At 43.3% G+C, this 26149-nt stretch overlaps 1 protein-coding gene across 5 annotated transcripts in view; it reads left to right on the top strand.

Annotated features, from left to right (window-relative positions):
• Window positions 1-26149, top strand: part of tln2b (talin 2b) — a 75104-nt gene that overhangs the window by 18886 nt on the left and 30069 nt on the right. For all 5 annotated transcript variants that reach the window (XM_047595974.1, XM_047595978.1, XM_047595977.1 and 2 more), the window contains exons 2-18: window positions 9499-9672; window positions 9760-9857; window positions 9968-10097; window positions 11479-11634; window positions 11949-12091; window positions 17600-17727; window positions 18049-18112; window positions 18309-18413; window positions 20666-20821; window positions 21511-21612; window positions 21720-21796; window positions 22938-23121; window positions 23527-23640; window positions 24045-24153; window positions 24705-24913; window positions 25106-25204; window positions 25845-26012. In XM_047595974.1, the coding sequence (XP_047451930.1) occupies window positions 9537-9672; window positions 9760-9857; window positions 9968-10097; window positions 11479-11634; window positions 11949-12091; window positions 17600-17727; window positions 18049-18112; window positions 18309-18413; window positions 20666-20821; window positions 21511-21612; window positions 21720-21796; window positions 22938-23121; window positions 23527-23640; window positions 24045-24153; window positions 24705-24913; window positions 25106-25204; window positions 25845-26012 (2178 nt within the window). In that variant the 5' untranslated portion in view covers window positions 9499-9536. The remainder of the gene's footprint in view (window positions 1-9498; window positions 9673-9759; window positions 9858-9967; window positions 10098-11478; window positions 11635-11948; window positions 12092-17599; window positions 17728-18048; window positions 18113-18308; window positions 18414-20665; window positions 20822-21510; window positions 21613-21719; window positions 21797-22937; window positions 23122-23526; window positions 23641-24044; window positions 24154-24704; window positions 24914-25105; window positions 25205-25844; window positions 26013-26149) is intronic.

Genomic DNA, 26149 nt, shown 5'->3' with positions numbered 1-26149 from the left:
GAGCGCTCGTGACCAGAGGTTAGCTGCGAGGCCTCGCGGATTGTATAATCACGTACGCAGATAAAGCGGCTCTTAATGTTGCAAAATCCTCCTCTCAGGCTTTGTCTTCTTGACATTTAATGGCTGCCTCCGAGTGTGCCCTGCGCCCAGACGGCCGTGGAGGAAGTTGGGAACCTGAGGGCAGAGAGTGGAGGTGGTCGGCGCTGCTGTCCGGCCTTATATGTCCAGGAGAAGGTGGGCGCAGCAGCGGCAGCAGCCATGGCAACTGTGGGCAGGGTTGCTGATCTGGAAACAATGGGCCAACAACATGGCCTCTCCCTGAACCTCCCCTCATGCAACAACATAGCTTCACTTGCCATCAATAGGGGATTTTATTGTCACTGCAAGATGGTTATGGAGTACTTTATTTGTAAAGGTTGCCTTTTGTAATGCTCCACTAAGCCTGTTGAGAGTAATGACACAAGACATTGCTCAAGATAAACTAATAGGACGACTAAACTCATATGCTTGCTTACAGGGTTCTTAGCTGAGTGTTTGGTTATGCTTAAACAGCCACAATAGTGGATCTCCACCATTGTGTGTCAGGGTTCTTCTCTTACTGCGTGGCAGAGGATGTAAAACGCTCATAGAGTCCTTCTGTGTATCAGTCTTTGGAGCGAATCCAGCGTATGTTCCATCCCATTGCTCCTGATACTGTAATCAGCATGCAAGTGGCAGTCAGCAGGCGGCTACTGAAGTACGAGGCTCAAAGCTCGAGAGGCAGCGCAGACGGGAGACTGGAGTCACCTGATTTGGATGGTGTGACACTCCAAGCAGAATATACTGATCACAGGAGCTGTGTGGAGTTGTCTCATACTGTCTCCTACTGTCTCACACTCGCGTTCGGCGCCCACTGCCGGGTGATTCGGTTTGAATATTTAAGTCCGCGGAGTCTTTTGGGTTTGAATTCAGAGTTGGGGCGTGTTGCCGAGTGTGTGCGCGCACCAACACCAAATCTCAAAATGAACTCCCACGTGATGTGTTTTTACAGTTAATTAAACATCACGTTGTTCATTTTTCACATGTACAGTCAGATTTGATTTGCCTGCCGAAGCATTCTGTGGCAGGCAGCTCTTGAAGTTTTTACGTGGTCGGGAGAAAGGAGCGAGGCTGATGATGAGATGCCGAGAGTGCGGTTGGCATCTTAACTGTGACCTTTGTAATCGCAACGCAATGATTTCATGAGCCGGATCCGGCTTGTACTTACATATTCTTCCGCTAATTACTGTCAAATCTGTGTAGTCTTCTCTTGCTATTCCTTAATCTTCCGGGGTCTGTCTGTCTACATTTGATAAAACAGCATTTCAGTTATGTCATCATGCATTTCTGGCACAGGGTCTCGCTTTCATAGTGCGTAGACTAGGAGAAGAGGAACGGCAGGATCATGTCTCCCCGCCGGTTTGAACAATATAGCCAACATAATCTATAAGAGGACACTGTATTTGATTTAGTTTGATTTTGCTGTCTACTGAAATATGTCATCTTTTGCGTAGGTTGTGTACTGCAGAGGGTAATTTGTTTTGTTGCGACTGGAAAACAATGCTAACGTAAAAGCGTGCATGTAAATGAGCTCTGTCCTAATTCCGCGCGCACCCACAATTTGCATGAACGTCAGTGACATGATTCGCCAAGGTTGCATCAACTTACACATTCAGCAACCGCTGCCTTCCGTGCAGATTCTGTGAGTAAAGGAGAGCGCACCAATTACGGATGCTGCTTAGGATTTGTTTGAGATCACCCCTGTTTGTCAGAAAGCCGGTTTCGGGGTGAGAGCGCAGCGAGGCTGAAAAACAGAAAACGTTTATCCGACAAAATGTTGCATTTGCATTGTTGCTGTTGAGGGTGTGGTTCCAGTGCAGACGTATTTATACAGCATGATTAGGGTCCATGTAAATTAAAGCCTCTCTCGTGAACTTCAGCATCCCACACATGCACGCACATGTAATTAATCTTTACACACACATCAGCATGTGCAATCTCCACAGTGTCACCGTGTCAGCTCTTGCAACTCGTGTGAAGCCGCTGTCTGCATAAAGGACCCGAGTATACAGTTGCGTCTCAGATGACAGACATACTATGCTTCCAGGGCACGGTATTGTTGCATGACTGTAAGAGCAAAATGCATCTGACAGGAAGCAATGAAGGCTCATCATGTGCATCAGGTGCCGCACCCCGATGGCGTCAGATGTTTCAGGAGCTCCACACAGAGCTGTCTTTTTGTTTGACATGGAGGGGCAAACCATTCACCATGCTGGTCTCATTCACATTCCTGTACTGGAGACTGAGATTTGTCATTGTTAAATGAGTGTAAATCATGAGACGCCCTGCGGCACAATATTATCACAATGACTAAGTCATGATATGGTTTGGCTATTATAAGGATTTTGCAGTGTGCTGAGTATTACCTTTTGTCGAATACGCATTGTGTTGCCAAAGTGTTTGTTTTCTTTTTCTCCTAAGCTGCCATCTTTATTTTGCTAATTTCTTCCACCTTGATGACCTCACCCAAAAGAGAAAAACTCAACAGCACTGACTAGTGGGCTAAAAGGGAATTTCATTTTGTTTTATTCTGGTATCCAAAGGTTCAATTCATATTGAACACTTTGGCATTTGTGCGTTGAAATGATATTGTCCCATGAAACGTTACCAAAACCATATACTCTCTGCACTCAGCGTCACCACAGTGGTGGTGCTTCACAGCCAACTATTGCCAAGAAGCAATAGTATTGTTTTCTTGGAACACTGAGCGCTGAGCTAAGCTGGAAACCATGAACATGTAGTGATATTAATATTAATACCAAGTTACTTTGTGTAATTGTATAAATGATGTGATTAAATCTGAGTTTACCCAATTTTCGTCCTCATATAAACACGAGATGATAGTTATTTAACCGAAATTACACATCTGTCACGGTTTTGTTGGTATGAATTTTTATTTCATCCTGGATGTAATTGTGGGGAAATAATGCTTTCCAGGCTGAACATACGGAAGTATGTTCAGCCTGGAAACCCTCAAACCCTCCATATGGTACTCACTGAACAGTGCATAATAGGCAAACCCGTTTGTACTGAGTGGTTGAAGCCACTTGACAAACACCTGTTCAAGAATTTTATTTGTCACAATTACTGCAGTCGCATCGCCAATTATGTTTCTTTGGTATGAGATTAATGTGTAAAGCAATACAGCGTTGATTCAAAAGTAATGGGATATAGATAAGGAATAAACTAATTAACAGATTATTTAATGGATACTTCAAATTATATACTACTGAATTGTTTTTCATATTCTTTTTTCCTTTTAAGCGAAGTGTTCTTCAGACTGTGGTTATTTTTAAACTGCCAAACCACTACTGGCATATTCCCTGCTTCTTATCATTACATCACTTTGTCAAAACCAGATGTAGGCTTAGCAGAGCAGAGGCCACATACAGCACTGTAAAATTCTCAACTGGAGATTTATTGCTAAAAATGAGGTTGATAATAGATAATGAAATCATCATGGGCTGAGTCCTTTCTTGTTTTGGACTGGTCTGGATCCATCAGTGTATGTAACGCAATAAAAAACGTTTGGGCAACATCTGTGCGAGCCACGGTTTACCACTCCCACTGAGGGACGACTCACCGACTGAAGGGCTGACTGACTGGAGGCTTACCTCATTGGTTGACTGACTGCAGCTGCTGGGTGGAGCTCCCCTCTTCCAGTAGCTGTTTCTATCTGTGTTTATTAAGAAGCCAATTCTTCAAATCTCTAAATGAGGGGTGGTACATTGTTGACTGCCAGAATAACTGAAACCAAAGATATGATGCCGCAACTGAGCCGTGTCTACCCACTCCTATAATTTCTCAGCTAATTTAGAGACTGGTTGTCTTACCATTACGAAATACAGAAGAAATTAAAATTGATAAGCAATTAATTTCTTTAAATCCACTGGTGATGGCATTACTCGGTGCCATGTCTTTCTCTTCTGTGTCTGCCGTGCTGCTGCTGCAGGACGCTCTACTTCACTGGATATTTTTAGTGTAAGAGGAGCTGTTCGTTCCCTCCTTGCAACAAGGGCAATATTCATAATTTCTGTCAGTATCTATACCCGCGACGGAGTGTGACGCCTAAGAGCAGACCCTGTAGTCCAAAGAGTGGGTCACAGCAGCAAGGTTCATTTTTAAATATAGCTGAAAAAAATCTGTGTATCTTTGAGGCTTTCTGAATTGAACTGCGCATGCAATCCTTTTAAATCTGAATCAGTAAGCACCGCTTTACTAACACCCTATCAAGCCAAATAATCCCGTGCAAACTCCCTTTAATACCTTGATTGTGCTAAACTGAAAATACCAAGGGTCAGCTGTGCTTCATCATGCTCTGCGATGCCCTGCAGGAGCAAAGATTAATTCATTCATGAAACATATGGAGGAAGTGGTAAGGGTGGAGGTGAAAAAGCCTTTGACTTATTAATTATTTGAATTGTGCTCAGGTAGGCCCCCAGGATTCAGCGGGTGTTCTCTGCAAGGAAATGAGCGCGAGGACGTCTTGGTGCAATAAATCTCTGCAAGGCATAAAAAAAAAAAAAGCAGACATTTGGAAACGGTACGTGCAGCAGAAGGCAAAACTAACACGAAGAAGATGCGATGTAATAACCATATTGCCACAGTACCCTTTCTCAAAGAATAAACCAGCTTTATCCATCATTTTTTGGCAACTTATGAATATTTGAGTCTTTGCATCACTGCGCTATAATCAGATTCTCCTCATCTTATTAATGTGGCGAGGGCAGGCTGACCGTGGGACGGCTCTGTGGCCCCCGTGTTTGTTGTAAATCAAGGATGCCTCATAATAAAGATGTAGCTGCGGTGGCGGATTACTGCCCGTCCCTCGTGGACTGTTAGGATTCATCAAATTGTCAAAATGATAACCCCGCAATTATCACAGTGAGAAGCAACGCTCACATCTGGTGGAGACAACGCACCTGACCTTGACATGCCACTTCCTCGTGGAGTTGGGCATAAATTTAGCGTTGTGGGAATATCGAATTTAAACACACGGATGATCGAAAACAACAAACCTTGTTTGCTGCCACATGACTCCCACTGTTTGTGTTCCAGATGCTATCCAGACAGGTACTATTCAGGAAAGTGACCTTGCTGTCAGTCAAGCGAGGATGAAAGGCTGATGTTTTGCTGAGAGTGTCAATACGGGAGGACATAGAGGCGTGTGTGTGAGGCGGAGCCATTTAGCCGGTTAACATTTTCTCAGCGTGCACATGCTTTAAGGCTGCTGGTCTCAACATTTCTGAGAACTGCTGAGGTCAGACTTCAGTCAGCCCCCCTCCGATTCACACATCATGCTTAAATTACACAATAATAATGGTCCACGAGGCTGATGATAATACGGTATAGCGTGCAGCTACGGTACTTTCCCGCTGCTTTACCGGCTATTACATTTGAGTTATTTCCAGTTGCATCGCAGCTTGTTAAATTCTAATTGTCGGCCTTTACAAGAGCCGTGCTCGCTTCAGAGAATATAATCTACCTTTTATCCCTGAGTGGATGTTTTTATTTTCTGATTGTGTAAGTAAAATGAGAGATGCTTCATCTGCATCACCGTTTGTGTGACTGTCTGCAAATGCAACAGACAGTCATTACTGTTTTTTTTTTCTGCCATCTCAGTTTATTGTGCTGACCTTGAAAATCCTGATGCAAAGTGAGTTTATGCTGGATTTGGTGCTTGATGAACAAAATGTATATTCCGGTATACCTGTATTATTTTGTATGTTTATTGTGGTTGTTTTGGCTTTTGTTGCACTTCCTGTGTCTTCACTTCCAAACTGCAGGTTAAACACATGCCGATCAATCAAATAAAGCTGCACACAAAACTCTCACGTGGTGTCCTTCAAAGAAAGCCAGTCACGCTTCTTTTAAGGGTCATTCTGCTTCAGACTTGTCGCTCTGTTTGCAAGCATTTGGACGGCCGGTCCTGACAAACTGATCAGGGCTTGGACAAATATTGTTTTCTGTCCGTCCGCCTCCTCGGTTGTTGTGTGACGGACTGGTGCAATAATCACAGCAGTTGTTGCTCTCGGGCGCTGCTGTGCTGCTGGTATTGCAGTCAATCATTAGAGCTGTATCCCTTCCAGATGGCTCCTTCCTTGCCTGCTCTCTATTGAATTGTCCATGTTTAGACTCCGCCGTCAGCTTCTCGTTGGCCATTTTCATGTCTTCATATTTTGAGTAGTAAACAAACCTAATTCAATGCAGGGCTCCTTTCTGATGGATTAGCTGTAGTCACGGAAGATGAAGTTGCACTTTAAGGCTACCTCAGTGATCTAGTAAGCATGATAAAATATGAGAATACAGGAGTCCACCGAGGGACATACTGTAAGTGAGTCGTGTCTCATCCTTGCTTGAAAGCAGCGCTAATGAGGAGTTGGCTGCGTTTGAGTGTTTGCACGAGGATCCTAGTGAAAAATGTTCTCTCACACTGCTGTAAGCTCAGGGATTATCATTATCCCCATGGGTTTCATCATGTGGTTTCTGTAGTACTTACTCTCTGTAGTGACGGATGCCTCTGACAACAGATACTACAGTGCGTGTTGCTTTACAGTAATCTTCATCAAATACTTGTCATCACAGATCCTTTAGGCGTTTTGACGAATAAGCAAATGTGTGCAGACCTTGAGAAACTTCCATAGAAATAGAAAAAAATTAGCATTGTCTGTAAACCGATCAGCTACAGCATAATGGCCATCGATGGGTTGAGGGGAGGGGTCTTGGTGGATCAGACTGGTTCCAGTGCATCTCACTGACACTTGATCAGCTTGTGATCTAGTCAATTTGGAAGTGAGGCGAACACCTTGTGCTGTTCTTCATGTTTTTTGAGTTGTTCTCCAACTCTCAAACATTTGCATGAATGCCAGGTCCAAAGGTTCCCCAGCAGACCATTGTATTGTCGCAAGATGGTCAATATTATTTACTTCTCTTGTCAGTGGTTTTAATGTTGTGACTGATCGATGTATAAGTGACGTGCGTGTGAGGGGGCTGTTTTCCAACAAGCTTGCACATGTGGCCAGCTGTATTGTCAGTCAGGGGTCTCTCACTGCTTGTCAAGAAGGGAGTATCTGTTGAAGAAGTGCATGACAAAAACTCTGTGGGGCTTCTCCACCAGCTTGCCTAGAGGAGAGCTCATGCAGCGCCATTACGCCTTCTTTTTTGTGCTTTTCTTTCCCATTTTGTATTAAGATAAACTCAAGGAAGGAATGGGGGCTATTGGAGAGGAACCCATGGCTTGGACAGAAGGTGCCGTCACAAGCGGGCTCATTCACAATTCCATGATTACCAGACAATTTACTTCTCAGCCTTTCTCTGCTCCGACTCATAGAGGGGCCTGTGCATGAGCTGTGAATTTTGAGCACAAAACAACTCCTTGTTTCCAAATGTGACTGAGATCTGAATCGTGTTAGTGTGAAGATTTGAACTTTTGCCTCTATAACCAACAATGCGAAGGAAAAAATAAAGCCATTTGGTGTTGCAGTAGAACTTAAAATATAAAGGAGATTTTGGTTTGGAAAGTCTGGTGGTGCCATGCATGAAAATCTTATACTGCAGTCCAGAAATATCATAATCAATACCCTCACAAAAAACACAGTAGCAAGTAAGAGAGGGGACCACAGCACCTGACAACAAACCTGTGAGAAAAAAATTGCACCTGACAACAAAATTGCAGCTGAATAATGCCATCGTACAAACAATGCTAATGTGACAACGTATATTATAATATCAATAGCGCCACCAAATGGCAGTGTTTAAGATCTCACTATATCAAATATTCAAGATTGAAACTATAATGTAACAATAAAAACACTATATGGTAACCAGGGTTTTGTCTTTTCCTTCTTGAGAAATGATTAAATCCTCCTGTAGATGTGGTCCCAAATCTTTTATCTCCTGAATCTCACACTAGCCAGGTAGTCAACTTGATTCATCATGCAGTGAATGAATGAAAGGTGAATTAGCTACTGGTATGCTACTTTACTACGTTAGCCGAGCTAGCGTGACCTGTGCAGTTCCCGCCCCTTGCTTGAAGTCAGCCAATGAGAGTCCTCTGGGGCCCTGAACTTCAGGCCCCACGGCCGAAACTGAAACAGGTCAGGGCCATCTCAGCTGTGCCCCCCTGAGCGGAAACGGAGATGCAGCATCAGGCACAACAAACTATTCACACACGACTACACTACAAGACGTGTCTATAGAGGAAATTGCGTTCATTAAATTCTGACATTTCAATGGGGACAAAATTCATTACATATTGACTTATGGGCAAGAACGTTTTTGATACAGGAAAACTTATAAAAGCTGATAATCCTTGTCTACACAGCCCCTAATGCCAAGACACCACTGGTTAAGAGTAAACAGTCAATTGATTAACTGAATAGTTGAAGAAATGAAAATGTCTATATATATATATATATATATATATATATATATATATATATGTATGTGTGTGTGTGTTTATATTTTGAATTTAAAGTTTATTTTATTAGAGAACACTTAAGTTACATAGCTTTTCAGGAAATTTGTAATAAACCAAATAAGTCATCCATCAACCGTGGAAGTTTCATGATGCAATTAGTTGCAATATTTAACCTTAGATATCAATTTCTGCTACAGACCACTATGAGTGTTTTTCTTATTGATTAGGCCAGAAATCTCCACACTTCAGCAGCACGTACCAGACTTTCTACTTCCTATATTTTGGAGACATCACTCATAACCTTGACTATATTCCATTTCAGTCTTAAAAACAATGCAGAACTATGTATTATGTCTGGCTACAATCAAGTACAAGTATTATAGCCCTATATATACTGTATGTTGCTTTCGGTCTTCTCTGTTGAAGTGAAGGTCAAGGAAGAAGAGAAGAATAACTCTGAAGCCTCTTTCCAGTGTTTGCACACATGAGTCTCAGAGTAGCTGGACTGATATGTCCTAATTGCGGTATGTGATAAAGCCCCTGCTAACGTGTTTCACACTGAAGTTTGCTTCTGGAGGAGAGGAGAGAACCGAGAGAAGGGTGAATAACGATGCAGTGATGAAATGTGTTTTGTCTTACCTCCTGTTATTCTTGCCTATTAAAAGGATTTTTCTCTGAAAGGTTATGTTTCTCACCTTAGTATGGCTAACTCTGCCTATATCCACTAACTGTTTAATATCAGGAGAGCTGAAGGGTGATGAGCTGTCGAGGCAAGGGTACAACATAACAGCCATTTGAGTTCAGTGGGAAAAATGTCTCCCAGGAGATAATTGTGGTGATTTGTTCCGGGCATGGCGTTTTATTCTACCTCTGAGACGTCAGATTTTTATTTTTTATGAGAGGACATTGAGATAATGGCCACCATAACACAGATCATCTATTTTAGCCATCGGTCCAACTGAACATACACTACATTATGTTCCTACTTCTGTGTTTTCCAGGCGTAGAGGTCGGTGAGGCCGTTATACATCCCACCAAGATGGTGGCCTTGTCATTAAAGATTTGTGTGCGCCAGTGCAATGTGGTGAAGACGATGCAGTTTGAACCATCCACCCCTGTGTATGATGCCTGCAGAATCATCAGAGAGAGAGTCCCGGAAGCCCAGACAGGACAAGGTTGGAGGATGACTTGTGAATCTTATTTACATAACGGAAATCTATAGCCGTTTACATTCGCATGCACTGTTTCACTTTTTGTTTCAGCCTCAGATTACGGCCTCTTCCTGTCTGACGATGATCCCAGGAAAGGAATCTGGCTTGAGTCTGGACGAACCCTAGATTACTACATGCTGCGAAACGGAGTAAGATTAAGTCACACGGCATAGTCCACGATGGAAAACTGTCCTTTTCTTAATGGGACACCAAACCAAACAAGAGTGGTCATTGTGATTCCTGTTTTGCTTTTTGTCAGGATGTCTTGGAGTATAAGAAGAAACAACGGCCGCAAAAGATCAAAATGCTGGACGGCGCAGTTAAAACCATCATGGTGGATGACTCAAAAACAGTTGGCGAACTGCTTGTCACCATATGCAGTAGAATAGGTAAGAGGTTTTGCTATACATTCTGTGAAAATAAACATGCAATAAACGCTGTTGAAGCTTGTTAGATGCCTTGCAAGAACTGAAAGAAAATGTATGTCTTTTGATGACATTTGACCATTCACCCGACTAGCATTTTGAGGATAAACTGGCGGAGACAATTGAACACACAGTTGTCAATCCCACACTGCTCTGTTAGCTCCCAGATGCTAACATTTGCAGTGTGACCGCTAATGTCTCCTGGGTAGAGATCGGCATACTGTGTCTGGGTGCATGCTGAATGCATGCATGCAGAGTATGTAACATCAGTCGGACGAGGTCGTCAAAATGACTGGTCGACATCCTAAAACAAGAAAAGTGCCTCTCGTCGTCCAGTTGTTTCTGTCAGATTCCCACAATACTTAGCACGTGTGACGTATGCTGCAGTGTAAAGTATTAGTGACCTAGCCAGAAGAAATGTTGTTCTTTATCCAAGAAACGTTAAAGAAAAGGCAACTGGACTTCTAGAGTTTTTTGAAGATGTTTGGCCACTTGTCCAAGTAGCTTCTTCAAGTTGGAGAGACTGGTGGGGGAATAGAGGTACGAGTAGTGTCTTGCCCTTAACAGACACTAGTCATGCCAGTTCCTGGTCGTTTACAGAAACAGAAACTGAAGAAACTGCTCGTCAAGGTGGTAAAAAGTTGTCAAAAAACTCTGCAAGTCCAGCTGCCTTTCTTCAGCGTTTCTTAGATAAAGAGCAAAGTTCGTTCTAACCAGGTCACTAATACTTCACCAGAAACTCCTCGGGGAAGTCGTCATAGGGCCCTCATACTGCAGCACACGTCACACACGTGAAGCATTGTGGGAATCTGAGAGAAACAACTTAATATTGAGTTGCGTCGTAGTGGCATGTTATTATCAGGTCATGATTTTGTATGCTTGATTATGTCCTGGTTTTGTTTAGAGACAATTTATAAAGCTCAGACGAGCTTGTTTCTAATAAATGCTGATGTGTGCTTCCTAAAGCCCAAACCATTGCATCTCTGTGTGTCACAGAGGTTTTCCCTAAGCTGTATATTTCAATTATAATGGGCTGCTACTGAGCCTAATTGGGTGAGGAAGAGAGGGATGGTTGTCTGGCAGATAACTTTATTGGAAAATGTTTATTTAGAATAGGGCTTTCTGCTTGGCTTCTTCTCCTCCCCTGCTCCTTTTTTTTTTTTTTTTTTTTTTTTAGTTTTTCTGGCTCTGTACCAGCTCCCCTTCACTTCTGTTTCAAGGCAGAGAGAAAGTGATAAAAACAGAGTGCAGGGGAATTGCAAACATGCTTTCTCTATCATGGCAGCCGTTATCGTGCCACTCTGAAGCGTCTCCCCCTCTGAGAATTCCCTGGCTAACTTTTCAGGAATCACCAACTATGAGGAGTACTCCCTCATTCAGGAGGTGACAGAAGAGAAGAAGGAGGATGGGATGGGGACGCTGAAGAAAGACAGAACCCTGCTGCTGCGAGACGAGAGGAAGATGGAGAAGCTCAAAGCCAAACTCCATACGGATGATGACTGTGAGTGCAAGCTTAAAAAAAAGCCTCCTCAGGTGTTTTGACTTTCACAACTTTCACATTAAAGATCCTTACTCAGCAACGTCCTCTGTACTCAGTCACTCAAGTCTATTTTTTGGCATAGAAATATGAAGTTTTAAAGAAATTACTGCTATTATCCGTTGCCCAGAAGACGCCAATTAAATATTGAAACACGCAAATATATAAATATCCCTCCAACTGCATTAGGCCATTAGGATCTGGTGACATCTTTGTAAAGTACATATCTATTAATTTCGGTGCATGTGGTAAAAAGAATATGTGTCTTGATTGGGCAGTGAACTGGCTGGACCACAGCAGGACATTCAGGGAGCAGGGAGTGGAAGAAAGTGAGACTCTGTTGCTGCGGCGCAAGTTCTTCTACTCGGACCAGAATGTGGACTCTCGGGACCCTGTCCAGCTCAACCTGCTCTATGTTCAGGTAAACCTGCTGTGATATAGTGAATGACTCGTTTCATGGTTGACACAATCCATTTACCGAGGTCATGTTTTCAAGTGAGTGTTGTGTGGATATGTCTTCTAATCTACTTTATCCCAGAGGTAAATATCATACTTTGAACCCCACTTTAGTGTGACAGGTTGAGTTATCAGTTGTCAGTTAGATTTTCTCTGGAAAATGTGTATTTTCTGGGCTGAAAATGAACTCTTGCAGGATGTGGTTTTCACACAACAGCCGCACTAGAAACATATACTGATCAAGCATGAGATTATGACCACCTTCCTAATATTCCGTAGGTCTCCCTGGTGCCTCCAAACCAGCTGTGAGTTATCAGAAAATGGACATGGTCCTTCTAAAGGGTGACCTGTGGTGTCTGGTAAAAGAATGTTGTTAGTTGAGGACCTCTGTGGATTAGTAGGTTGGGATTTAGGGAATTTGGAGGCCAGGTCATCACCCTTTTTGAGTTGTTCCTAAACAGTTTCTGGTCTGGGTGGGTGGTGCATGTCTATGTGACGTCCACACAAATGCAAGATTTCCCAGCAGAACACTGAATTGTCACAAGATGGACAATGTTATTTACTTCTCCTGTCGGTGGTTGAAATGTTGTGGCTGATTGATGTATAAGTGGCTGTGGTTCAGCAGTTAGATGGGGTTGTCCACAAACTAGAGATTTAGTAAAGAACCCGGCACATGCCTTGAACCACAAGTGGCTTTGCAATGGTGTATGAATGTGTGTGCGTCTGTGTGAACGTGTGGGTTGATTTATCTCTTTGACTTTGTGACTGTACCTTGAGATCCTCGAGAAGAGGTCAGATTTCATTGAAGTTCTTGACTGCATTCGTATGTGTTTTATTACTTACGTTTTTATTAACTTTATTTATGTCCCTGATTTTAAAATTGCAGATTTTTTTTGTAAAGTTTTTGTAAAGTACCTTGTTAAGTCAAATGAAGATTATTATTATTATATCACTTTGAGTACAAAAAAGGTAGAAAGGGTGCCATGTATATAAAGGACCATTTGCCATAATATGACGCATTACTCATTGCACTTAAAAAAGCATAAAAATGGTGAGATTAAACCGAAAACGTGTGAGAAAAATGAAAGAAATAATGAAAAAATAGCTAAAATGCCTCGTAGAGCTGAAGAGAGCTGCAGACTTGGGAGAGATTTGTCACCACTAGTGACACCAGTTTCATAGAAATGTGATATATTCTTATTATAAAATATTGATAAGTGGAGCTTTAAATACCTCTTTGATTTCCACCATCACACCACTACTTTTCATTTTTTTATAGCAGACAATTGTAACCACAGTGTTCTCCATTAATGTGTATAAACCGATCAGCCACAACATTATGACCACTGACAGGAGATGTGAGTCGACGAGTGTTGACGAATTCTTCGAATTCACTAGATCCCAAATTGATCAAGCATGATCCACAGAAGCCCCTCCCCACAACCCATAGGACCCAAAGATGCCCACTAACAACATCCTGTTCCCAGACACCACAGAACACCCTCAGAAGGCCCATATCCATTCTCTGATGAGTCACAACTGTTTTGGAGGCACAAGGGAGACCTACACAATAATAGGAAGGTGGTCATAATGTTATGCCTGATTACACAAGATAAAATCTCTCAAATATCCATATCCATCCCTGCCGCCTTGGGACTTCTTGGATATGTCTATAAAAGACACTGAGTCATCCACCCTCCCTGTCTCCTCCTGATGCCCGCCTCCCTTCTATCTGTCTGTTCCTGTTTGTGCCTCTATTTTTCCTACCCTCCATTTCCTTCCCTTCCAGTTTGCCTGTCTCCACTCCCTCTCCATCTCTCACACATTCTGACATAGCTGCACACATCCCCACCCTCTTACCCTGGCACACATTACAGCGCTGTGCGTATCATGCTCTCCTCTCGACGCAGACTCATATTTCCTTTCACAGTAACAGCTCCTCCCCCTGCCCTTGCCCTGCCCCATCTAGCTTTTCCTCATTCTCCCTCTCACTCGCTCAGTCACTCATTCACTCACACGCACACACACACACACACACACACGCTCGGGTTGTTACTCCGATCACAGAGACTCTTCACATGGCAGTGGCTCTAATTTGTCACTGTGTTAAAAAGGCCAAACTGAGCCAGAAGAGGGGTCTTTAGCAGAGTGGAACATCCCTCTGGCTTTCCTTCCACTTCTTTTGCCTTCCTCTCTCTCCCCCCCTTTTTTTTCTACACAACATTTCAGACGCTCCTATTTAATTTTAAACTTCTCATTCATAATTCCAGTAATGCTCTGAAACCAGTGTAGAGTAATTGAAATCAGATTGCACCGATGATGACATTATTGCTGGCATTTCTTCAGCAGAGCACCCCTGCAAATTTGCAGTGATCTCAAATATTTATTCATGATTTGACGCTTCCATGATTCCAAACCTATCCACCCACACACACAAACACACACACACAGACACACACGACACAGGCACACACACACGCATAATGGAGGCTCTGCCAGTAACAGACTAATCTCCTTTTCGACTCAACCACTCCCTTTGTGTTAGTCCTAAGAGTGGGACAAACCTCAACAGCGTGAGCATCACCGTTCATGTGCGTTACTCTTTTTTCTTTTTTAGATAATTTGTATCAGGACATGCATCAGCAGGGACATAATTTGTGTTAAATGGTATTAATTATATCCCCTCCGATGCTGATTGATGTTCACCGAAAACAGTGTGTGCATTTAGCATCTTTATCGCATCCCTGTGTCAGCATTTATTTTTATGGCTGTATTGTAGCCTGTGTGCTTTGCTGGGTCATGGTGGATGGGCTGACCTCAATGTTGTATCCTCAGGCCGTATGTGTCACAGCTTCTGACATCTTGCTTCACTTCCACCAATGCAGCTCTGTTAAAATCTCCTAGTACCAGTTCCTGTGCCGCTTGTCCTATCTACTACGAGAAATTCGGGGTCAGTCCTCGCTGTCTCGTCTCATGACGACCATGATGGAGTTATCTGGCTGGTCATATGACAAAATATAAACATGAGGGTAGAGCCAGCCATTTACATTTACAATACGTCACTGTGTGCGACTGCAGAGTAAAACTCACCCAACAGTTAGTGCAACAACACACAAGCATCGCTAGTTTCATTCACACTTCACAGTCCCTGGCTCAATCTCAGCTATGTGGCCATCAGCTTCCAGTAGTATTCACGCAGGTGTACAGCGTGACTATCACAACCTGACCCTTCTCTCTTGACTCTGATGTTGGCGCCTACAAACACCACCTGCTGTGCCGCTCCGCTCACACTTCCACCCTCATCAAAGTGCAGCCCTGTCTCAGTTCCTTCCTCGTGAAGGCGGTCTATATTTACAGGGAGCGAACCAGTTATTTATCTCCTCGCGTACAAGATTCTAACGGGCTAACATCCCGGTTATCTGCGCTTATCGTTTCCAAGTGAACACAGCAGCTGACGAAGGGACCGCTTTGGTTTCTGCCTACTTGACCGCTGTTACATTTACCACTCTGCTGGATATTGACTCCCTTATCTTATCAGCAGTAATGGAAGACGAGAGAAACGACTGCTAAACTATTTCCTTCACATTACCGGTGTTAAACTTCCACTTTCACTTTAGAGTGCAGGTTGTAATTTATTTGTTATCCAGACACACTGATAGGCCTGGTATACGTCTGGGAAATCAGTAAAACCGGTTTACATCTCATGGTACTACATTTAACACATTTACATTCCATGTTTCAGCTTCTCAAATATGGAATTCTTTCAATCGTATTTCCACTCACATTACCAAGAAACTCCAAACACAATAAAATACAATGTACCACAATAAATTCGAAACTATTATATACTGTTCTTTCTATATATACACAAATTGGCCATAAAATTATGACCACTGACAGTAGAAGTAAATAACATTGACCATCTGCTGGGAAACGTTTGGACCTTGCATTCATGTGAATGTTATTTAGACATGTACCACCCACCTGGACCAGACCAGGCACCCCCACCCCATAAGAATGACACTGCTTAATGGCAGCAGCCATAGGCATACCCAGTTAGAAACAACTAAAAAAAAAAAACAGCCCATAAAGTGATGGATCTGACTGAAAACCAAAGGCCAAGACATATCAATCAAGCCAGACATACCCCCATGCCTTTAAGGCCTCTTTAAGGCCAATAATTTGGCAACAGTCTCATGTAAATTTAGCTTTTACTGTCTTTGTTTTATGAGAGAAGTGGACAATTTTAATGGGTGTCTTATGTACCACTAGTGGTATAGGACTTTAAGGTACTCATGAGCTAGCTTCACTGTTCAGACCGTGGCTATCGTTTATATACCCCCCTCTCTAGAATTGAGAGTGAGAGAGGGTGTGCAATGTCTCTTGTGACCTACATCTGTTTTTTCCAAACACTTGAGGCTGATTCTTTATGCTCTCTGACCTATCTGCATACACCAAGCGATGCTAAAATTAGCGCATGTGGTTCCACCATTATGCTTAGCTTCATACCATCAAGTGAACAGCGTGTTTCGGAGTGAGTGGCATGTGTGAAGGCTAATTTTAGAGTGTCTTCTGGAGTTCAGTAAGAGCTGGCGTACTCCACCATGAATTACCCTTGATTGTGAGTGAGGGGGATTGTCGTCCTCATTACAGCAGTAAGCCGCCGCTCAGTGTTTTCACAGATGCAATGGGACATAAGAAGGAGTCCTATTCACGCTGTGCACTGATATGCTCATGCTAAAAGCACGAACGGAGCCCCTCTCACTGTCGGTGAGGCCCTCTCTGCTTTTGGAGCCATTAAATTTGCAGCAGAAGACTAGATAGAGGGAGTGAGAGGAGACGGAGAGCGTGAAGCAGAGCTGACTGCCCCGTGGAGAAAACAGCACACAGAGACTCCCATTTGGAAGATGTCAACAAAAGCGTCTCCCTTTTGGTTTATCTAAATAGTGAAGTTAATGTAGACAGGCTGGTTGAAAATGCACTGAAACGTAAGTGATGTCTCAGCAGCACCAGACAAGTGGGCTAGGTGTTGAGCAACAAAACAACAACAAAAAAACCCCTGAACCATTCAGTCATTAGACTTATATCGAGGGCCACTCTGTATTGCAGATGGGATTTTTTAATAGACTGATACATTTCTCTAATGTGTTTTCTTTTCTAATAACACGTAATGGGCTGTGGTGACAAATAGTCGGAGCTGTTCTGTACCAGAGCCGGCAGAATTGCTTTTATTGTGACAAACAAATCTTAGTTGGCTCCCCTGTGTGGAAGAGTTTCGGTTATGGAGCGTGTGCTCCAGAAATGCACTCAGTCATTCACCGACATCCTCTCAGAAGCCACAGTGCACAATGAAGTGTTCGTTGCAGCGCCCTGTTGGGAGAATTTTGGATAATTCCCATGCCTTTGTACTCTCTGGATGTGCGTGTTACTGCCTCTGACTTATTCCCCCTCCCTCTCCTTGTCTTTCCTCCAGGCTAGGGATGACATATTGAATGGATCCCACCCCGTCTCCTTTGATAAAGCCTGCGAGTTCGCAGGGATCCAGGCTCAGATCCAGTTCGGACCCCACATGGAGCACAAACACAAGCCTGGTTTCCTGGAGTAAGCTTTTTCCTGTCAAAAAGATCCACTAATACCAGCATTTAAAGAAGTGTACATGGCCTGATGTGCTTTTACTGTATATATTTTTTTTCAGTTCACACAGCTCCATAGTAGGGTTGTTATCGCTTGTTTCAGTACAGGCTGCTACTTTAGGGATTTCCTCCAGTGGAAAGCTCAGGGGTGATGTCAGCTGTTACAACAGTTTTCTGATGTGTAGACAGTAAGGCAAGAATGACCTCATATGTTGAGGTATGTTAATAGAAAAGGAAATGCCTGTAGCTCCGACAAGTAACCATGTAAAAATGCCATCTATCTCCGTAGCCTGAAGGAGTTCCTTCCCAAAGAGTACATCAAGCAAAGGGGGGCCGAGAAGAAAATATTCCAAGTATGTACCCTACGTTGCTCAAATCTTGTATAAAAAAAAAAAAAAGGTTTGAAAATGTGAACAGCCGACTGGAATTATAGCAAGACAGCTCTCTATTGAGGCGTACAATTGGCAAAATGCATACATAATGTGTAGGACACAGCATCTAAAGTACACATCTAAAATAAGGGGTGCGTTGAATCTGTTCTCTGCGTAGGACCATAAAAGCTGCGGAGAGATGACAGAAATAGAGGGAAAAGTGAAGTATGTGAAGCTCGCTAGGTCCCTGCAGACATATGGAGTCTCCTTCTTCCTGGTGAAGGTAAGAGCTAAAACCGTACTGATGTATGAATGTTCACACATTTTGTGGCATGTACCAGAAGCAGAGCAGAAAGAAATGTTCGCACTCCCACAAAAAAAAAGAAAAAAAGGAAAAGGGAAAATTGGATTTCTGCCATTAACGAACAATTACAACTCTGGTATTTCATTAGTGTCCGATGAGGGATTGTTCGATATGTTTTGGGTTGTTATTTTGTTATTTATTTTACCTCAGAATCAAGTTGTAAATGTGAACAAGCATGAGACAACCTGGCAGTTTGTATTTCTTGACATATTAAAGAGATTGTTCGTGTTCTTTGTACTTGTTACCAGGTGCTTATCCATAGTCAGCGTATTACCTACAGCAGATGTAATTGTCACGGACCCATACAGGAGTGCTGGCGGGGTCGGCAACAAGACATATTTTATCCACCTAAAACAAACCACTGCCTCATCTTGCCATTATGGGAAACTTTTGTCTTGATTGGTTAATTAACACATTACTTTGGTTCTGAATTAACGGGCTAAAACACCAACGTCACATTTTATTTACTAGCAATTACAGTTTTCTACATGTATACAGTAAAGATGACACAACTGATACAAATTAGGGTCAACTATATTAAAACAATACCTTAATTTGCTTTATTATTTACTAACCACTGTTGATTTAATGATATTTCTGATCGTGATAAACAGATATCTAATGCTACTGCACCGAAGAGTGCCATCTGTCATTAGAAAGGCGCTCTGAACAAGCTTTCATGTGTGCGTAACACATGAAAGCTTGTTGCAAACACCAAAAGCCCCATTATCACAATAAATCTGGAGCCTCAGACAGGACTCTCTCTGCGCTTGCCGCTCCGCCACAAACTCAGGGGCTGTGAAAAACTTGTGACAATAGCAATTCCGTTCTGTTCTGCTTTGTCAAACACAAAAGTGGAATGGAAGTGCAGTGTGTGAATTGGATGAAGATGCACCAGCAGGTATTATAAAAGCTCTCTGGCAAGAGCCCATTTGGCTATAAACTCACAGCAAAGAGGGGAGAAAGAGAAGAAGAATGCAGCTGTTAGCTGTGGTCTTAATGGAAAATAAATGGAATGTTTGGTCCTGTAGTTAAAGGACACAACAGGGTTCAAATTATCTTTCTGTGCAGAAGAGTGCACGTGAATCCACACGTGCGAGCCCTGTCCACGTTCAATGAGGAGACGTAGTGATGGAGATTTCAGGACTCTGTTAAATAATTCACTCCAGCTGCACTCTCCTCATGGTGCTTGCGAGGCAAAAGCACAGACATGGCTTTGTTGAAGCATTTATTGTAACCTTCCATTTCTCATCTGTCAGTCTTTAATCACCGCAGGTTTCATCTTGGCGAGCCTCGCCTTGCTGTTAGCATAGCAAAAGTGGAAACGCTGTACGCGAGGAGTAAATAAGCTCGTTCAGTGTCTGCTGCGGTCGCACACGCAGGTGTGTGCAGTCCGACGCGCTCCCCTTCCAGTTCCATTTTCTCCCACGCGCAGGTTTTCTCCAACAATAATCAAGGTCGGACCGTTTAAGCTAATACAATACCTCAGCTGTCCACTCCAGATTAGAAAATTACACTTCCTGCTTGAATGCAGCCTTGATGTTTGTGTTGCTCAAGTAATGTAACCCAGAACAATGGTGGTTTTTAAATAAACCTTTGCACAAAGATATCACAAATGCTGGGATAATGTTATCTGTCCTTGTGTGTGAGAGCACTTAACGTGAAAGATGTTTTTTCTTATTTGTCTTTCCCTCCATTTCTTCCCAGTGATAGAAAGACAAAGCGCGCAGACATTAAATATAGTCCCCATCTCTACACACTACTAATTTTTTGTTTTCGTCCTCTGCGCCCCTGGAGGGGAGCCAACTGTGGACTCGGTGTCTGAAGTGAGCTGTAATAGATTTTCAGTGGGCAGAGAGTGGAGGGCAGGGGAGCAGGTCAGGCAGAGAGCTGTCTGGTGGATGTACCGTGCCGCTGTGCTGACAGTGACTAAAGCCTGTGGAGACCCTGCTCAATAAAGCAGAAGTTAAACAAGGCTGAACTCTATTGGGTCAGTCTAGCTGCCGCCCTTCTCCTCCTCCGTTTGGGGCTTCGAAGCCGCAGACACGGCATGTGTGTTAAGGCAGCACTAGGAGAGCGGGCACAATGGGCTTTTTGCGCCTTGAATGATTCATCTGTGTAGGTGTTTAGCGCCGACACTGACGCTGCCTTGATGATTTTCTATCTGGCAGGAAAAGATGAAGGGTAAAAATAAGCTGGTCCCGCGGCTGCTGGGGATCACCAAAGAGTCGGTGATGCGAGTGGACGAGAAGACGAAGGATGTGGTGCAGGAGTGGCCTCTGACTACAGTCAAGAGATGGGCGGCCTCCCCCAAGAGCTTCACCTTGGTACTATGTGACTCACTGCATCAAGTCCTCAGCTCTACCTAGAGCTGAAAACTAATCCAGTGCTTGTATTCATCACACACACACTACACGGTGTGATTTACACGGCCCTGCAGTAAATAATTCTCTTTTTACCCATTGGTTTTTTATTATTTCCAATACAAACGGCATTCCTAAAATGCTCACCTCAGACCTCAGACTGTAATATTGAATCTTTTTGACAAACTCAACCAAATTAACAATACATTACAGTGGGAGAAGGTGTTGAATTTGGATGTATTATTTATTTGAAAGCATTTTCAATTTTCTTCACCTGCTGTTGGCTTCTTTTGCCCCAGTATTGACAACGGTGTCCTTTATTTAAAGATTAATACCTCAACCACATTTTGAAACGTACTGTACATTGGTACATTTGCCAAAATTTATCTGAACCGAAAGTGAAAAAAACTTCTGTTTCTGTCGAATACTTTGAAGGGAGCTGGTCTCAGATTCCTTACGTCTCATTTTGAGTCATCCCTTTGCAGTAATAGGATGCTCCGTGGAGGCCAGTCAATTTTAGTTTCATTAAGGATAGAAATGATGAAGCTGCTGCCGTGTTTATTCAGCCCCCTCTGAGACATGACAAATGTCTTATTTAGATGATTTAAAGAGCACGTAGCTTACCCCGAAAAAATCTGCTGTCCTCATTAAAGGACTTTGGAGAGTACCAGGAAAGTTACTACTCCGTCCAGACCACGGAGGGGGAGCAGATATCCCAACTTATCGCCGGATACATTGACATCATTCTTAAAAAGGCAAGTAAATCAAATAGTTGAAGTGAAGTAATTCTTTCACAAATACTGGATGCCAGTTCTCCACGCATTTTAGCCTGCTGTGATGTCTCTGACTCCTCTCTCTACAGAAGCAGAGCAAGGATCGTTTTGGCCTCGAGGGAGACGAGGAAGCCACCATGCTGGAGGAGTCCGTTTCCCCTAAGAAGTGAGCAGTAATTATGCGTCGTCTAAACTAGGGAAATGCTGACCAGTTTTTCTTCATGAGCACCTCACTGTTTAATTGTGCATGTAATTGCGTTTCTGACTGCCCAGTGTAGTGATCCCCAGGAGAGGTAATGTTGGAATTACACGCAAAAACAACATATCGAATTAAAAACAACACTAACACGGTTCCCAATGTTAAAGAATGCAATTTGTTAAAGTGCTTCTTTGTGTGATATTTGAAAATATTGTTTTAATAAAGAAACCCGCATCATTTGGAAGTTGAGATATCGCTCGGGTTAATGGACCAACCTGCTGGAAGTTGTTTTATTCCGTTTTTTCTGTCATAGCTGGTTATCTGAATTTTTCTTTTCTGTGTAGCTTAATGACGGATGGAAATTGAAGTAAAGCTGACGCACCAGGGCTTTGTCACACACAGGCTGGAAATTTGTTATCACTGGAAATCCACATGGCTCTTAGTGAAACCACTCTCTGGCAGAATGGGGCATCATATTCCTGCTGCTTATGGGCCAATTGACTCATGTTGCGGTTCTCGGTACAAAAACATAATTGCTGCCTCTCAAAATAAGCCATAATTAACCAATGGAGTCAGGAGCATCTGTTGAGTTGGGCATGAAAACAGGTCCCCCCCCCACCCCCCGCCCCTACAATATTTCTTCTAACAATGCCTGCAAACTGTGGGAACTGTTGTTGGTGCGTGATAATTGTTTGTAATTATAATATTGTAATTCATCTAAATTAGCAACAGTTTTGTTATCATCTGGAACAATTATCAGAATTTAATGATCCAGTCAAGTAATGCAAGGAACTGAGTCGAATTTAAAACATCTCCATATGTCAGACTGCAGTTTGTCTAGACATACAGACTATTCCTTTACATGCAAATGGATGTGGTTGAAAATCAAATGAAAAGCACACTTCATCAGTACTCAGTCTCTGGCTCTTAATAGAGGTTTTAATGCGTTTCAAGTTGTTGGATTTCCTATCTTGTGCTTTACACTACACACATGCTTCCATTTAAATCCATAGTTTTAAATGGAAAAGGACGCAATGGAGCAGTTTCGTGATTCTAGCATGTTTAATTATGAAATTCACGGCCTCTGTTTCTTTTCCCCCTGTGTAAGGTCCACAATTTTGCAGCAGCAGTTCAATCGGGTCGGCCGGGTGGAACATGGCTCAGTGGCTCTTCCGGGTATAATACGATCGGGATCCGTCGGCGGTCCTGACACCTTCAATATGGGTACCATGCCCTCTGCTCAGCAGCAAATCACCACAGGCCAGATGCACAGAGGGCACATGCCTCCCCTGGTGAGTAAAACCATTGGCTTTTAGATAGACGTAATATTAACCTCGACTCACCTTATTTTGATTTTGATTGCGACAGTAATTGACATTGTAGCACCCGACCTTGGGCCGATGTCAAAACGATCTGTGTGAAGCAAATAAGAAGAAAAGGATGTAACCTCTGCAAGGTTTAAAAACCAGAGCTGAGCTACACTATTCCCTCTCATTTATGCAAATCTGATCCACTCATGTCTGAAATATTACTTGTGTCAGTCGTGCTATCAAATATGATCAAAGTGAACAATATGAATATGAATATGTTGAGATGCAGAGTGAGAGGTTCCTCTTATTAGCACAAGAACAAATTTCAAAGTTAAACATTTATATTCATATCAGTCATTTGTCGACTGTGGTGTTTGTTGTTGTCAGAATTTGGCTCAGCAGGCCCTAATGGGGACCATTAACAGCAGCATGCAGGCTGTGCAGCAGGCCCAGGCTGACCTGGGACATGTGGACAATCTGCCCCCACTGGGCCACGACTTGGTGAGTCATGCCACACCACATACTACAAAGTTTTGAAATATATTCGAGGACAGATGCATCATGCATTGTTAAAGCAGCCCGCACCACATCCTCACAATCACAGCAACCTCGAGTTCTACTTATCTAACACTTCAGTTTGTGTGCCTCCAAAAATTGCAAAGCAAAGCCGGCTTAAAATGACTCGAGCTTTCTAATCACATCAAAGTCCATCATATTTCTCAAACACAATTAGGATGTAAAACTGACTGTAAACGTGCAGGCCGCCTTTAATGCTTGAGGGTTTCGAAAGCAATATGTGTTGTAAAGCTTCAGTCCTTTAATCCTGCACAAATAAAGTTGATATGAGTTGAAAAATCACCCACTGAGATGAATGCCAATAGCTCTCGTTTTCTTCCACCACAAAGGCATCCAGAGTTTGGGTTCAGAACAAAGTGGATGAATCCAAACATGAAATCCACTCTCAGGTTGATGCCATCACCGCTGGAACAGCATCTGTGGTCAATCTCACTGCAGGTGGGTGCCTAGGAGAATGCTAAACGGGAATGGATTTTTGTATGTACATTATTGTAACCCCTATGTTTGAATCAATACATGTTTTTACTGTCAGTGTTAAGCAGTCACTGAGGATGATCTCTGAACAAATAAAGATATCCCAGTTTTCCACCCTGGACACATCTAGTGATAAATAAATCTTGAACTTGTTGTCCTGAAGCTCAGCTTTCTGGCAGTGTCTGTCTCATCTCCCCATGTTGTTTGGCGCAATACCAATCAAGTTCCAGCCAGCCTTTTGCAGGGTTTTAATCTTACCTTGCCATCTGTTTGGTCACACTTATACTCCCTCCACTATCTAACACAAAGATTTTCTTTTTCATGGCCGCTCCATCAACACGTTTGTCTCAGTGGAACCGTTCCGAATGGCCTCTAATCATGACGCTGACACTGATGTGTGTGTTACAGAATATGACATGGAAGCTGCCCCGTGGCTTAGCTAAATCAATGTGACAGCAGCATAACCAATTAAGACTCACAGCAGAGATGTAATGATGGCTGTCCTCTCGCTGCAGGTGAGCCCACAGAAACTGACTACACAGCAGTGGGCTGCGCCATCACCACCATCTCCTCCAACCTCACGGAAATGTCCAAGGGTGTCAGGCTGCTAGCAGCATTAATGGACGATGAGGTGGGCAGTGGACACAAGCTCATGGGCGCTGCCAGGATGCTGGCGGGAGCCGTGTCAGATCTGCTCAGATCTGTGGAGCCTGCAGCCGCTGAGGTGAGACTCTTGCTGATTACCGTAGGGGTTTGGACCCCATCCTCAACTGTAGCCCCTCTAACCACAAGCACACACGCAGTGGTGAACTGCATACGTTTTTGATCCTGAAGTCAGTGTATGATAATTTATGGGGGCCTCTGTTCGAAACATCCAGGCCTGTGTAATGAATGTGGTGATGTCATCCCCATGCAGCCAAGACAGACGGTGCTTACTGCAGCAGGAAGTATCGGACAGGCCAGCGGGGACCTGCTCCGTCACATGGGGGAGGGCGAGACTGATGAGAAGTTCCAGGTTGGAAACCACCCACTCACTGTTCCTATGACACTGCGGGCCAAACAGGAAGACACACACATACACTCAACCCCGCTTTAAAAATGGAAACACACACTTATGCAATCACCTCACTCTTCATTATTAGACTGTCCCTTTGTGCGGTTTTAAACGTTTAGTATTAAAATGCCCATTCAGCATTAATACAGGCTTATCAGCAGCCTTCACTCTCCAGCAGCCTCATTTATTTTTTTGTGTTTACAACGCACACCTCACTTCAGATTTCCTCTCGCAGTTTTTAGCCGCTTCTTTCAGCATTAATGCCTCAACACGAGTACTCATAAATCATCCACATTCTCGTCCTCACTGACCTTGAGCCATTATTCCTCCACTGCACTGAAACTATGTAGTTTGTAATCCAATTGCTGTACTTAATAACACTGTTATAATTTATTGTTCGCGGGCTTAAATTAATAATCTCTGTCTGCCTCTTGCTTTTGGCTGCTGCACTCCCGTTGTTCCTTGTTCATTAGCCGCGCAGCAATCACACTATATCAGCTGAGCAAAATGGGGCCGAAAACATTTACTTTCCCGGTCCCCTCCGTCACATGTGCGCAGCTGTGCTATGTTTCAGTGAAGGACATTGATTAATATGTTGCAGGACACCCTGATGAATCTGGCCAAAGCGGTGGCCAATGCAGCTGCTATGTTAGTCCTAAAGGCCAAGAACGTGGCCCAGGTGGCTGAGGACACCATATTGCAGAACCGGGTGATCGCAGCTGCCACTCAGTGTGCGCTGTCCACTTCGCAGCTGGTAGCCTGCACCAAGGTACTGAACTAAAACTTGTTAATCTCAACAGCCAAGTAGGTAAAGGACATGAAACGGACATGAGCAGCCTGGAAGCGATCCAAACAGAATATGTGATACTGGTTGCTTAGCTTTGAAATAAAGAAAATGACAAGCTA

The sequence above is a fragment of the Mugil cephalus genome, chromosome 10, assembly GCF_022458985.1.
Source record: "Mugil cephalus isolate CIBA_MC_2020 chromosome 10, CIBA_Mcephalus_1.1, whole genome shotgun sequence".
Taxonomy (NCBI): Eukaryota; Metazoa; Chordata; class Actinopteri; order Mugiliformes; family Mugilidae; genus Mugil; species Mugil cephalus.
This window is presented reverse-complemented; position numbering and strand designations above follow the sequence as displayed.